Source organism: Podarcis pityusensis (genome assembly GCF_964106645.2).
Source record: "Podarcis pityusensis genome assembly, chromosome: 13".
Lineage (NCBI taxonomy): Eukaryota > Metazoa > Chordata > Lepidosauria > Squamata > Lacertidae > Podarcis > Podarcis pityusensis.
This window is the reverse complement of record NC_138038.1, coordinates 18,590,138-18,605,791: the sequence shown is the minus strand read 5'-3', so window position 1 is coordinate 18,605,791 and position 15,654 is coordinate 18,590,138. Positions and strand designations below refer to the sequence as shown.

Sequence of the window (15,654 nt, the reverse complement as noted above, 5' to 3'; positions counted from 1 at the left end):
AGCACACATTCTACACATTTACCTAAGGGACCGCCTCTCCTGGTATGCCCCGCGGAGGACCTCAAGGTCCACAAATAACAACACTTTGGAGGTCCTGAGCCGCAAGGAGGTTAGATTGGTCTCAACTAGGGCCAGGGCCTTTTCAGTACTGGCACCGACTTGGTGGAACGCTCTGTCACAAGAGACCAGGGCTCTGCGGGACTTGACATCTTACCGCAGGGCCTGCAAGATGGAGCTGTTCCGCCTGGCCTTTGGTTTGGACTCAGTCTGACCCTTATGTCTTCCCTCCCCTTATGGTTTTGATTTATAAGCTATTTTAACATGAGGCTGCATTTTAAATTGTTTTTTAAACCCGTATTTTAATTAGCCTTTTTTTTTTCATTTTCTATTATGTTTTATTGTAATTTTATTGGTGTTAGCCACCCTGAGCCCGATTCTGGCCAGGGAGGGTGGGGTATAAATTTAAATTTTATTTGTTTGTTTGTTTGTTTGTTTGTTTGAAAACACCAGGCAGGCCCCACAAATAACCCAGAGATGCATTTTAAATAAAAGGACACATTCTACTCATGTAAAAACACATTCGTGGGCCGGATTTAGAAGGTGATTGGGCTGGATCCGGCCCCCGGGCCATAGTTTGCCTACCCATGGTGTAGTTTTACATGGTCTTGCAAAAGGGATCCCTGCTGGTAACAGATCGCAAAGTACCACACTTGGGGTGGGTGGGAGTAGAGTTTGCTTTGCGATCATTTTCAGCGGAAAATGATCCGCTGGAGTCGCCTTGATGTTGCGGCTCATTTCTGCAAACTAGCTTTTCACGCAAAATACTTACGAGCGGGACGAAGATTTCATCCGTCAGGAGAGATGCTGGGGCGTTCTTTTTCTTTTCTGAGATGAGAGGCTTCACAAACACCACATACGGCTTGAACTCCGCCGTCCTCAAGTGCGTCACAGCCTAGGCAGGCAGGAATACAAAGGGAGAATCCCGTTCACCAATCTGTAAATGCTGCACAGTAACTTAAAGCGAGAAATCAAAACTAGACCTGGTATTTCCCTCCCAAACACACACACATTTGGCAATTCACCTAATTTGGGATGGCCACCTCAAGCTAACCCCCAAATAGGGGCAGCATGAATCACTTTGTATGCTTAAGGAGGTAAAGGTAAAGGACCCCTGGACGGTTAAGTCCAGTCAAAGACGACTATGGGGTTGTGGCACTCATTCTGTTTTCAGGCCGAGGGAGCTGGTGTTTGTCCACAGACAGCTTTCCGGGTCACGTGGCCAGCATGACTAAACCGCTTCTGGTGCAATGAGACACCGTGATTCAAACCAGAGCGCATGGAAATGCTGTTTACCTTCCTGCTGAAGCAGTACCTATTTATCTACTTGCGCTGGTGTGCTTCAAACTGCTAGGTTGGCAGGAGCTGGGACAGAGCAACGGGAGCTCACCCCATCGCGGGGATTCAAACCGCTGACCTTCTGATCGGCAAGCCCAAGAGGCTCAGTGGTTTAGACCACAGCGCCACCTGCGTCCTTATGCTTAAGGAGGGGGCTTGCAATGGCCCTGGAAACCCTATCCTTTTCACTGTGCAGTTAAACACTCTTTTGAAGCCACTGGCTCCGTCAGCAGTTTTAGGGGTTTAGGTCAGCGGTCTGCAACCTTTAAGACAAAAAGAGCCACTTGGACCCATTTCCGAAGAAAAAAAACCTGGGAGCCGCAAACATGCGCGCCGCTGCCCTCCGATCTGACAGCGGGCGGGAAGGTGACGTCGGGACGGTGCGTGACTAATGCACGCACCGCCCCCATGTGACGTCACAGCCAGTACAGCGCCCGCCACAGTGGGGAGTGTCGGGGCGCACAATGCGCCTCCTCCCCTCGCTATTATCCACCCCGGAGCCGCGGCAAAGGTGTAAAAGAGCCACATGCGGCTCCGGAGCCGCGGGTTGCTGACCCCTGGTTTAGGTGAAGCATCACCCTGCCTATCTGCCCCTGGAAAGACAGCATGATCCTATCTGGGGCAGACAAATCCACTGTTTCCCTCCTCCACCAACAGCTCTGTCTTGTCTACAGTAAATCAATTTGTCTGCTCTCATCCCAAGGAGGGCTCTCATCCCCAGCAGGGTTAGCCGACAAGGGACCCTCCCAATGTTAGGGACTACAACTCCCATCAGCCCCAGCCAGCATGGCCAATGGACAAGGATGATGGAAGCTGTAGTCCAAAACATCTGAATAGCACCATAATGGCTCACCCTGGGTTACAGACTCTCTTAAATGAGAAAGGATCACGCCCCCAGCCAATAATAAGGAGCTTCTATGGCAACAGCTAGAGGCCTTGATTTGGCCAAACATATTTTGCTAGCCAGGGACGCGGGTGGGGCTGTGGGTTAAACCACAGAGCCTAGGGCTTGCCATTCAGAAGGTCGGCAGTTCAAATACCTGCGACGGGGGACCCATTGCTCGGTCCCTGCTCCTGCCAACCTAGCAGTTCAAAAGCACGTCAAACTGCAAGTAGATAAATAGGTACTGCTCCGGCGGGAAGGTAAACAGCATTTCCGTGCGCTGCTCTGGTTCACCAGAAGCGGCTTAGTCATGCTGGCCACATGACCCGGAAGCTGTACGCCGGCTCCCTCGGCCTATAAAGCGAGATGAGCGCCGAAACCCCAGAGTCGGTCACGAATGGACCTAATGGTCAGTGGTCCCTTTACCTTTATTTTGCTAGCCAATAAGGGAAACAGTCCACCAAGTGGGTATTTGGTCTCAAAAAATCTTTTTCATATAATGGGGTGACTATAACCGAAACTGATCCATCGAAACCCAAGCAATGAACGAAAAGCTGGTGTAAAACCCATGTTCCTATAGGTAAGGTGGAACTGAAACACAATTCTGGAAGATAAGATTTTTCTAAAAAAACCCAAAATAACAATAATCATGACAGTTTACCTCAGGCACGACATCCACAAGGCAAATTTTATTTCTGGACATGACCGACTGAATTGCCTCCAGGCTTGTCCCGTAGAGATTCTCTTTATACTCCCCATGTTCTACAAACCTGAAAACATTTAGGGAATTAAGCTGTGGAGCAGAATTCAAAGTATTCAGCTCAGATTTCAAAGTAGCAGAACTGTGTCATATGCTTATTACAGTACAACACTGTTTCCTTCAATAAAAAATAAGAAATGTTGGCTGCAGACAACGTGATTAAAAGGGATTACTGCTTTTGATCATTCTGGTGTCACCACCAGGAGAATAAAAGGCTAGAAATCTGAATCCATTCCAGAGAGAAATGCAGCCAACCAGCTTCACAAAACGGGGATAATCCTATCTAGACACTTATTTCTGGGGCGGGAAAGTCTTCAGAGTTGTGGCTCTCAGCATGAAAAAAGAAATCCTACCATGTCAGAGAGGAAATTTAATATTTAGTATTTTATTTGACATGGGAAGGAAGGATCAATCTTTTGTGTTGTTATAGGAATTATAAGGTCTAAAATATATAAATAAAACGTTCATAAATGTACAAGGCAAACACAGTGAGGGGGGGGAAAGTATTTGATCCCCTGCTAAATTTGCCCGTTTGCCCTCTGACGAAGAAATGACCAGTCCATAATTTTAATGGTAAGTTTATTGTAGCTGAGAGAGACAGAATAACAACAGGAAAACCCCCAGAAACCCAGAAGACAAAAGTCAGAGATTTCTTAGTCTTCCGGTAAGTTTCACCATTTCTGCATATTCCATAAGTTTTTGTATCCATTGTTCCTTTGCTGGGACTTCTGATTATTTCCATTTGGGGGGGGGCAAGTAACATTCTTGCCGCTGTAGTAGCATACATAAATAAATAAATTTCTATAGGTTTTAGGTAGTTCTGTCTCTATAATTCCCAAAAGAAAAGCTTCTGGTGTGGGCTTTTTTACAAAAGTTATTTCAAACGTCCTTTTCATTTCATTATATATCATTTCCCAGATTTGTTCATGCTGACGGGCCTATGCAGTTGTTTCAAATGTGCCTTGAGCAGTCGGTGATTTTAATGATTGCTTCATATTGCTTTTACATGTTTTCATGTGCTTGCATGCTGCCCTGATGCTCTGCAAGAGAGTGGCATGTAAATACTGTACTTTTACAGAAAAATTACATGGGTAACCTGACTGTTCTCAAATACCAGCTGGTGATCTTTCGTAGGGTTAGATTTAATAGTTTTCCTTCTGCCGTACTAGATGGCTGTTTTGAGGGTACTCCATATAATAAAACGGCTCTGCCCCTGTGGGGGTGGAGCAACAGAAGCATTAAGACCTGCTCTTTTCGCATGCAACTTTTGCAGAGAAGAGCAAAATAGGTTACGTACTCTCATCCCACTAAAATAGTCAGGAATGACTTTTGAATGGTATGTGGCCTACTTACTGCTTGACTTGAACAAAATAATAGTGGAAAGAGTTGCTAGGTTTCTCCTTTCAAAGAGCCATGAAGGGGCTTTCTTAATTTAACTGTATTTTTGGCTTGCTTCTGGGCTATAGTTTATATAAGCACCATATATTTTAACTCTGTGTAAAGTTAGAAATTGTATGATTTTGTTGTTTTTGCTGGGTCTGTGACCATATAATAATAATAAAAAAACCCACTGTTGTAGTTTTCTCATTCACTACAATCCCATATTAAGAAAATGTGTGCAGCTCAACAACAAAAATTCCCTGGCCAGTTTTTTTTTAAGAGCCCAGAAGCTTCTATTAGCAAAGAGGATGGTAGCCTCTCTGCATATAGATCGGATTCTGGAGTCTTCCCCCGAAGAGAAATACTTTCCTTTCCCCCCAACAAAAGCACAAGACATCAAGGCCTACTTGTTATGCTGCACATCTGTCTCAAACGACTGCTTAGAAACAAAATTGTACTCCACGCCTTCCTTTTCGTGGCTCTTCTTCGACCTTGTGGTATCTGGGGGGGAGAGAGAGAGAAAGAGAGGAAGCCAAGAATCAGACCATATGACCACAGGTATGAAGTTTACGGCATGCAATGCCTTAAGAGAGAATATTATGAAAATGATATACAGGTGGTACATGACACCAGTCAAGCTTGCAAAAATCTACCATTTGCCCGATAATAAATGTTGGAAATGTAAAGAAACTGAAGGTACATTCTTTCACCTTTGGTGGGCGTGCCCAAGGATTAAGGTTTTCTGGGAGATGATTTATAATGAATTAAAAAAGGTATTTAAATATACCTTCTTGAAGAAACCAGAGGCCTTCCTCCTGGGCATAGTCGGCCAATCGGTGTTAAAGAAGGACAGAACTTTCTTTATGTATGCTACAACAGCAGCAAGAATACTTATTGCAAAGCACTGGAAGACACAAGACCTACCCACACTGGAGGAATGGCAGATGAAAATGATGGACTACATGGAACTGGCGGAAATGACTGGTAGAATCCGAGACCAGGGAGAAGAGTCGGTGGAAGAAGATTGGAAGAAATTTAAAGACTACTTACAGAAATATTGTAAAATTAATGAATGTTAGAATGATGTTGGATTGAAGTTAAGTGGTTTCTAGCTGTAATGGTATAAAAGAATATGGAAAAATTGATTTTCAATACGTAAAAACCTAATGCTATAATATATTAAGATTAAAGATCAGGATTAAAAAGGAGGGAAAGGAATTGCTGGACTAATAAATTGAACTGGAATACAAAAAAGGGACGTATGAGGAGGTCCGGGAAACAAGTAAATGAAACAGAAGTGATGAAATGATGGAATTGTTTTTAATTGTTTTTTTTTTGTATTTTGTATTTTTCTTTTTTCTATTTTTCTCTTTCTTATTTATGTATCCTTCTTTTGAAACCTTAATAAATATCATTTAAAAAAAAAAGAATCAGACCATATCAACATGATAAATGTGGCATTGCTATTTGCAAAGGAGAATTTGTTCTGGGCAGGGGCGTAGCAAGGGGGGGGCAGCAGGTGTGGCCTGCCCGGGGTGCCTCCACTGACAAAATGGCGGGCAGCACTCACCGCTGGGCCTGCAGCGTGGCCGAGCCATGCGTCTCAGGCACCTGCAGGCGCCACCCTGTCCACCCGCTGCCTCCCCCCCAGCTGTTGGCCAGCTGAGGCCCCATAGTGTGCCCCATCCCTATGGGTGCTGTGTGCCCCGCCCAGACCCTATGGGTGGTTTGCCCTGCCAATGGGTGTGCCGCTTCAGGTGCCCAAGAGGCTTCCTCCACTGCTGCTTCTGGGTGGCAAACCAATCCTCAAGGCTTAATTATTGAAATACTTTATTGTCACTTGTACAACTTGTATACAGTGAGATTACACGAGCACCCCCCCCCAGCTCTCTTAGTCTTAATTCCCCTCATTTACTGATGCACACCCACCAAACCCGAAAGTCAGTTGCCCTGTTGTTATCTTTTCATTCAGCAACCTAACAGCCCACAGATAGAAGCTGTTCTTTACCCTGTTGGTGCGACTAATCATGCTTCTATATCTTCTGCCTGAGGGCTAGAGATCAAGAAAGTGCCAGCCAGGGTGTGAATCATCCCTGAGAATTTTCCTCGCTCTCCTGAGGCAACATTCTTCCATTGTTTCATCCAGCGGATTCACGGGACAGCCCATAATATCTTGTGCTGTATTCACTACCCTCTGTAGGCACTTCCTATCAGATGATGTCAAACCAGCGTACCACACCATGATGCAGTATGAAAGGAGATCGTCAAATGTTGATTGACATTGTTCTTCCGCAATACTCTGAGGAGATGGAGTCTTTGTTGGGCTTTCTTAGCCACCTGGGTTGTATTTATTTTCCAAGTAAGGTCTTCACTGAGATAAACTCCTGGGAATTTAAAGGAAGAGACTCTCCACACAGCCCTCTCCGATGTACATCGGGGCTAGTTCTCCTCTCTTCCTCCGAAAGCCCAACACCATCTTAGAATGATGTAGAACATAAGGACAGCCTGCCTGGATCAAGCCAATGGCCTATCCCAGGCATCGGCAAACTCGGCCCTCCAGATGTTTTGGGACTACAACTCCCATCATCCCTAGCTAACAGGACCAGTGGTCAGGGATGATGGGAGTTGTAGTCCCAAAACATCTGGAGGGCCGAGTTTGCCTATGCCTGGCCTATCCAGTCCAGAGCTTCCTGTTACTGGAGTGGCCAACCAGTTGCTTGTGGAAAGCCTGCGAGCAGGACCCAAGCACAAGAGCTCTGTGGCCTTCTGTGGGTTTCCAGCAACTGGTATTCAGAAGCATGACTGGGGCGGCAGAGCAGAGCCCTCATGGCTAGTAGCCATCAGTAGCTTTCTCCTCCAAGAATTTGTCCATTCCTCTTTTAAAGCCATCCAAGCTGGTGGCCATCACGGCCTCCTGAGCAAATTCCACAGTTTAACTTCGCGCTGCATGAAGCTGTACTTTTTATCTTTCGTCTGTCCTTGGCTGTCCAGCGTTCAGTTTGCTAAAGTGCCGCTGAAAGAGACAAGTTAAAACTTTGGCCCCGAACAAGGATATAGCCCGAGTGCCACGCTTCTAGTTCTATAGATCATTTAATGCAGGGGTCGGCAAACTTTTTCTGGGGGGCCGGACTATATTTTGAAGGGAAAAAATTAACGAATTTCTATGCCCCACAAATAACCCAGAGATACATTTTAAATAAAAGCACACATTCTACTCATGTAAAAACACACTGATTCCCGGACCGTCCGCGGGCTGGATTTAGAAGGCGATTGGGCCGGATCCGGCCCCCGGGCCTTAGTTTGCCTACCCATGATTTAATGTGTCAACATGAATCAAAGTTATGAATATTGCAGTTGTTGTATAAGGGATTATTATTTTGACTGGAATGTAATTGAAATTAATAAGATTTTGGAACGCAGAAATAAAGAAAACCATCAAAGCACTGATTCTAGCACATGGGGAGCCATCTAAATGATATAATTCGGTATTTGAATGATTGGTATTAGTAATTGTATTATAATTTGGTATTGTTATAGTGAGGCTATTATTGGATTGTAATTGAAAATTAATAAAAAATATAATAATAATAATAACAACAACAACAACAATAATAAACAACTTTGGCCCCCAAAGACTCATGACAGAGTAGTGGTGGGGCCTCCATAGACCTGACCTCTGAGAAACCTTTGTTCTACTTGTCTGTTTTTCTCCTCAATGGGTAGGTGTGTTGTCCATTTATGGCAGTGGCAGCCACTGTGGTGCCTGCTACAGGTTTTGGTCTACAGCTTCTATCAAACCTGGCCACCGCAGCCAATGGAGGCCAGAGCAGGCAACATCCTTCCACCCAAAACTGAAGCCCTCAACCCAGCTCCCACCCACCCTAAAGGTAAAAGTAAAGGGACCCCTGACCATTAGGTCCAGTTCTGACCGACTCTGGGGTTGCAGCCCTCATCTCGCTTTATTGGCCAAGGGAGCCGGCATACAGCTTCCGGGTCATGTGGCCAGCATGACTAAGCTGCTTCTGGCAAACCAGAGCAGCGGACAGAAACGCCGTTTACCTTCCCGCCGGAGCGGTACCTATTTATCTACTTGCACTTTGACGTGCTTTCGAACTGCTAGGTTGGCAGGAGCAGGGACCAAACAACGGGAGCTCACCCCACCACGGGGATTCGAACCGCTGACCTTCTGATCGGCAAGCCCTAGGCTCAGTGGTTTAACCCACAGCGCCACCCTAAAAACAAGCACCACTGGATCATCCCCAGAGTTGACAAGCAGTGTTCTGAATTCAGGCGCCGGGTCCCCCCAACCCTGGTTTAAAGCAACATTTGTGCGATCGTGCATTTGAAATCATCAAGACTCACCACCCCCACCCACCGCCTGCCCGCTGATAATTGCTATTTTAAAAACTCAGTCATTTTGTTTTTAACCAAAAAAAAAAAAAAAAAATGCTCAGGAGAAAAAGGGAGGGTGTTTGTGCCTTGAATAGCTCCTTCTGCTCCAAACTAGTAGAATTTGTTCCTTCCCAATCTTCATCCTCTAGAGATGAATACATACCGTATTTTTCTGTGTATAAGACTAGGGTTTCTTCCTTTAAAAATGCTGTTGATAGGCTGGCGCTGCGGTGAGCGGCCAGTCAAATGCCAGTTGCTGTAGGCTAAGCATAGGCAAACTTGGCCCTCCAGATGTTTTGGGACAACTCCTATCATCCCTAGCTAACAGGACCAGTGGTCAGAGATGATGGGAATTGTAGTGTCAAAACATCTGGAAGGCCGAGTTTGCCTATGCCTGCTGTAGGCAATCAGGCAACTGAATGGCGGTTGGTGGCTGCGAGCGGTCTGTTGAATGGTGGTTGGTGGTGGTGATTGGTAAGGCGGGTGAGTGATTTTCGACAACCTCCCCCACAAAAAAAGCTCAGAAACTGTGGGCAATCCCCTCCAAAAAAAAAAAAGCTCAAACTCTGGGCCATCTCCTTCCATTTTCTTAAATCTGAGTCACCAAAAATAGGGGGCGTCTTATACTTGGGGTGTCTTATAGACTAGAAAATACAGCATGCGACAACAGCATAGCAAAGCAAGTGTGCTTCCCACAGGATAGGGTCCCTGGTAGTGAAAGAGAGGAGGTGTGTGTGTGTGTGTGTGTACATTTCCTCGTGGCATTTTTGTTTTAGTTTAATTGGTGTGTTTTTTGGGGGGGAGTGGGGTTTAGGGCCGAAAAGCAGCATAGAAAGAAAAAAACCTGAAGCCTTCCTTTTAGGAATTCTAGGTGCTGAAATCCCAAAGGAGCAGAAAATACTTTTTATATATGCGACCACGGCTGCACGGATATTATTTGCCCAGAGATGGAAAGAAGATAAAGTCCTGACCAGAGACAAATGTCAGATTAAGTTGATGGTTTATGCCGAAATGGCAAAAACGAAGAATCAGAAATCAGGAAGACCAATTTTTTAATAAGGAATGGGGAAAATTTATAATTTATCTTAAAAATCGTTGTAAACAGTTAAAACCGTTAGTAGGATTGGAATATCACTTGTAGTTTAATGGTGAATTGTGGACATAATGGAGATGTAAAAGATTTGGATTATTATAAATGATGCGGGAGGAAATGATTAACAACAGGACCCACAAAGGGGAGGAAGGAAGTCCAGGAAATTCTTTGGAATCTTGTTTTTATGCTGTATGTTGGATATGTGATTGTAAAACTTTAATTTGAAAAACCAAAAGAATATTATTATTTTTTTAAAGCAGCATGGAAATGCCAAAAATGAAGACAAATTTGGGGTAATAAAATGGCAGTGCCAGTAAATTTCATACTTTAACAAATGTTATGTTCATCCCAGAACCTGTTACTGCTGCAGCGAAGTCTTTGGGTGTTCACCCCGGATTTTCCTGCTGTTTTTACTCTTATATCATGTGCAATACAGTGGTACCTCGGGTTACATACGCTTCAGGTTACATACGCTTCAGGTTACAGACTCCGCTAACCCAGAAATAGTACCTTGGGTTAAGAACTTTACTTCAGGATGAGAACAGAAATTGTGCTCCGGTGGTGCGGCGGCAGCGGGAGGCCCCATTAGCTAAAGTGGTCTTCAGGTTAAAAACAGTTTCAGGTTAAGAACAGACCTCCGGAACGAATTAAGTACTTAACCCAAGGTACCACTGTATTATCCATCTTCAACTGCAGCTACGTTCTTGTGCTATGTTGTGAACAGCCCTGTGATCTTTGGTCTGTTTTTGAGTTCCTAACCTTTAGGGCCTAAGGCTTTTATCTAAAGTGATTCCCCCACCCTCCGTGGTATATCTGCAAACACGACCTCATTTTGCAAAAACGGTGTTGTTCTGGCTACATAAAAGTTTGGAGAATGTGTTTGCAAAGTACACTGGGTTTGGGGTTGTTGTTTTAAAAGGCTTGCTTCTATCTACATGCAGTGTCTGAAGGGTTTCAATCACTCGAGGAGGGGAAGCAAACGCATGCCCTTCACTAACTCTGCGTCCTCTGGGCAGGGCTCCAGCCGAAGTCCCGTAGACTCTCTTAGGGGTGGGCAGGAGACAGGCAGTTTTTCAGGCTCATGTTGCTCCCTCCCTCCCCCTCCGGAAACTGATTTCCTAACTTGGGCTGCATTCTGCGGCTTTCACCTTGGTCGCGGTTTCCTAAGCCGTGTTCTTGTCAATTAACTGAACTGCCCCAGAAATTTGGTTGAGCTTGCTGGATGGAAGCGAAACCGCTTGACGCCCAACCCAACTCCCCCCCCCCTCATTTGCAAGTTAATGAAGACAACACTAACTAAAATTGAGCTTACGACGCAGCTTCGGAACTTGGCAAGAGAAAGTATCTGAACACGTTTTTTCTTTCTTTTTGCAACGCCATCCTCCACCCCATACATTTAAGACTGTACAGTGGTACCTTGGGTTACTTACGCTTCAGATTACAGACGCTTCAGGTTACAGACTCCGCTAACCCAGTAATAGTACCTCGGGTTAAGAACTTTGCTTCAGGATGAGAACAGAAATCATGCTCCGGCAGACTGGCGGCAGCGGGAGGCCCCATTAGCTAAAGTGGTGCTTCAGGTTAAGAACAGTTTCAGGTTAAGAACGGACCTCTGGAACGAGTTAAGTACTTAACCCGAGGTACCACTGTACTCTGAATTGATGGAAAGGTTTCATTATGTCTGCTTGGTCTTCTTTCTGCTTTTATTATTAAGTGGGCCGGCAGGGCCGGCCCACACATGAAGTAATGTGAGGCAACTGCCTCAGGGAACATTTTGGACTCACAGCTGCCCATGGAGGCACAGGTCAAGTCTGTGTACAGTTTCCCTTGATTTGCCTGGTAACAAAGAGACTGAGAAGAGAGATGATAGCCATCTTCAATTATCTCAAGGGCTGTCACATAGAAGATGGAGCAAGCTTGTTTTCTCCTGCTCCGGAGGGTAGCACTCGCACCACTGGATTCAAGTTACAAGAAAGATTCCAACTAAACATGAGGAAGAACTTTCTGATTATAAGAGCTGTTTGACAGTGGAACGGTCTCCGTCAGGAGGTGATGGACTCTCCTTCCTGGGAGATGTTCAAGCCGAGGTTGGATGGTCATCTGTCATGGATGCCTTACTTGAGAGTCCCACATTGCAGGGGTTTGGATTAGATGATGCTCAGGGTCCCTGCCACCTCTACAATTCTATGGTTCAATGCAGTGCTATTTTTCTAGAAAAAGAGATGCTGGAACTCACCATGAACTCACCTTGTTCTCTTACGATAGCAATGGCGCACACCTGAGAGGTGCTGAAACTGAGTTCCGGTGAGTTCCGGCTGAAAAAAAGTCCTGGCCTGGGTGGAATGTGGCAGAATCTAGCTCTGTGGTCCCCAACATGGGGCACACACCCCACAGGGGGGAAGGTGATTTTTAAGGTGGGCAATGTGGAAGCTTGTTTAGACCAAGTTAATGGCCTTTCAGGCTTCCTCCATGTGAACAGTTCACTTTTGAATAGTCATACCTCATGTTGCGTCTGCTTCAGGTTGCATTTCTTCAGGTTGCGGACTGCCAAAACCCGGAAATACCGGAACGGGTCACTTCCTGGTTTCGGTAGTCGCACATGCGCAGAAACGCTAAATCATGCTTTGTGCATGCGCAGAAGCACCGAATCACAACCCGCGCGTGCGCAGACGCAGGTTGCAAACGTGCATCCCGCACAGATCACGTTTGCAACCCGAGTGTCCACTGTAATAAGAATTCTATGTCACGGCGGGGGAGAGAGATCAGGATTTTAGAGATGCTTAGGTGGGGCGTGGCCAAAAAAAGGTTGGGAACCACTGATCTAGCTCCTCTTGGTGGGTAAATTTTATTTTTTCATAGCACAGAACGCACCACACCTCAGGAACGGGAAGCGCTTTTTCAGTTGGCGGTCATGTTGTCAAAAGTAATCCATCAGGGTCTGACTGGCACCCTCTTTCCTCCTCCTTGACACCCCCATGAAATTAGGCCAAAAGAATAAATCAGGCTGGGGGGTTGTAGGCTACCACCTCCCCACTCCCCCCTGGTTATATTCCAGCCTTGCACTCAGCAGCCACGAGCTATTTCTCCATGGACTTTACTGATGCCAGAAATGATATTCTGCATCTGGCCTCACACCGCGGACATTTATATAATCTTGTTGGCTCCCAAAACGGTTTTCACATTTTATAGCCGAGTTCGGTGCCTTACAAATGTTTCAATTATTCAACACCTCCATCAGCGGCAGCAAATTTCTCCCAACGTTGCTGCTCTGATTTAATTCCAGCAGTTTCAGAATCGTATCAGGAAGTTCCTGCCGCCGCCGCCACCACCATCGCCTTGTTCTTCGGCAGTGGTTGAAAGCCAGATTATTGCACCACCCTCAAACCCCAACCCGTCCTAATGCATTTAGGACCAAAGCAAGCAATCTGCCTCCCCGCTCACTATAGAATTTTGTGTTGAATAAAACAACAACAGCCCTCTGCCATCAATGTTTTGAAAAGCACAAAATGCTGATGCAAAACAGAGGAAGGCTTCAAAATCAAAAGCAGGTGATAAGAAGGGGAGCGGCTCATTTTAAGGGGCAAAAAAAGGAAAGAAAAGTTGGAAAGAGAAGCCCCTGCACTTATATCCAAACCCTTTTATAGGCTAAGCATATGATGTTAAGTGAGTGGGTGCATTTAATGTTTTATATATATATATATATATATTTAAAATTATAGGCATGAGTGATGGAATTAGGATCAGGGAATTGCAGCATGTTGGGCATGGGGTTTGGTTTTGTTTTGTTTACACTCCCAGCAAAAAAAAACCCCAAAACCCCACTGCTTGAGTTTTGCCCTGGGTAGAATGCAAGAGGTGGCTTTGCATAGTTTAACCCAGCGATGTGGAACTTCCAAATGGTGTTGGATTCCATCAGATCAAGCTATTCAGACTTATTCTGCCCTGTAGGCACCTGCCCTCTACATCGTGCCTGCCCCACAGCAACGTGGGCTCTGCAGGTCCAAGTTCTGCAACCTTTTGTCTCCAAAATTCCTAGAATCGTAGAATAGTCGAGTTGGAAGGGACCTGTGGTCCAACCCCCCTGTAATGCTAAAGCATCCATGGCAGATGGGCACCCAACCTCTGCTTAAAAACCTCCACGGAAAGTCCACCACCTCCATGGGAGTCCGTTCCACTGTCAAACAGCTCTTAGTGTCAGAAAGTTCTTTCTGAAGTTGAGTCGGAATCTCCTTTCTTGTTACTGGGAGCCATTGGTTCAAGTCCTCCACTCCAGAGGAGGAGAAAACAAGCTTGTTCCTCTTCCATGTGACAGCCTTTGAGATATTTGAAGATGGCTAATGTATCTCCTCTCAGTCTCCTCTTTTCCAGGCTAAACGTACACAGCTCCTTCAACCGTTCCGCATAAGGCTTTGTTTCCAAACCGTTGCCAATCCTGATCGCCCTCCTCTGCGCACGTTCCAGCTCATGCTTTTTAAATTGAGGTGCCCAAAATTGGATTACAACCCCTATCATCCCCAACCAGCTTTGCCAAAGATGAGGGATGATGAGAGCTGTAGTCCAAGGGCACTGTTGACAACGGTGTCTCCGAAAAATTTTACACATCACTTGGGAAGACAGGCGAACTAATGCCAGTATACTGGAAGAAGCAAAGATCACCAATGTCGAAGCAATGATTCTTCAACATCAACATCGTTGTACTGGTCATGTTGAGCAGATGCCTTATTATCATCTTCCAAAGCAACTACTCTATTCCGAACATAAAAATGGAAAGCGTAATGCTGGTGGTCAACAAAAGAGGTTTAAAGACTCTCTCAAGGCAAATCTTTAAAAATGTAGTATAAACACCGACAATTGGGAAACACTGGTCTGCGAGTGCTCCAACTGGAGAACAGCCTTTACCAAAGGTGTCATGGGCTTTGAAGAAGCTTGAATTCGGGACGAAAGGGAGAAATGTGCTAAGAGGAAGGCATGCTTGGCAAACCCTCACCATGATCAACTCCTGCCTAGAAACCAATGTCCCCACTGTGGAAGGACGTGTGGATCCAGAATCCACAGTCACTTACGGACCCGCTGTTAAAACAGTGTTTATGGAAGGCAATCTTACTCGGCTACAAGTGATCGCCAAAGACGAAGAATAAGTCCAGTGACATCTGGGGACCCAAGGTTGAAGAACACTGGCATGGACATGGGTCTGTGAGGTGCTTGTGGGGAGAGGCGGGATGACCCTCTGCTCCCCTTCCCCTTACAATCCCCGTGGGAGCAGCCAGGCCAACCGAGACAGATGCTTGGCAGCTGAAATGCCACCTCCACGCCAACTCTGTTTAAAAAAAACTCTCGGGACCAGGCACACTCTGATGAGCGCAGCGAAAATCGCAGCAAACAAGCCAAGGAGAATCTCTGGGGGCAAGAAGTGCCCCACGTGCGTGCACACAAAACATACACACGCTTGGCACGAACGGTGTCTCTGCTCAGGTGTGCCTACAGCCCTTCTAAGGTAGAAGGCAGTTTCTGCATTTGGGATCCCAAGAGACGAAGAACCCATCTGTGCACAGCTTTCAAATCATCCGCAGTGGCCGGGGGTGGGGGTTTGCTGAGTTATGAAGCATGCGTGCATACACAGCACTTATTTAAGACATTCTGGGATAATTATTTCTGTCATCTGCCACGGATGGATGGCTTAATAGCAAGTCATCCATCATCCCAATTCAGCGGCCCTTTGGAGCAGTTTCACGCTCTCACCGCCATTTGCTC

At 45.8% G+C, this 15,654-nt stretch overlaps 1 protein-coding gene across 6 annotated transcripts in view; it reads right to left on the bottom strand.

Annotated features, from left to right (window-relative positions):
- The window catches only part of MPP3 (MAGUK p55 scaffold protein 3), a 91,130-nt gene that overhangs the window by 13,559 nt on the left and 61,917 nt on the right, over positions 1 to 15,654 (bottom strand). For all 6 annotated transcript variants that reach the window (XR_013978986.1, XR_013978987.1, XM_080979361.1 and 3 more), the window contains 3 exons: positions 4,826 to 4,919; positions 2,940 to 3,048; positions 830 to 952 (listed from right to left, as the gene is read on the bottom strand). Coding sequence is in view for 4 of the 6 variants with exons in the window: in XM_080979361.1 (XP_080835487.1) it covers positions 830 to 952; positions 2,940 to 3,048; positions 4,826 to 4,919 (326 nt within the window). In the remaining 2 variants the exon portion in view is untranslated. The remainder of the gene's footprint in view (positions 1 to 829; positions 953 to 2,939; positions 3,049 to 4,825; positions 4,920 to 15,654) is intronic.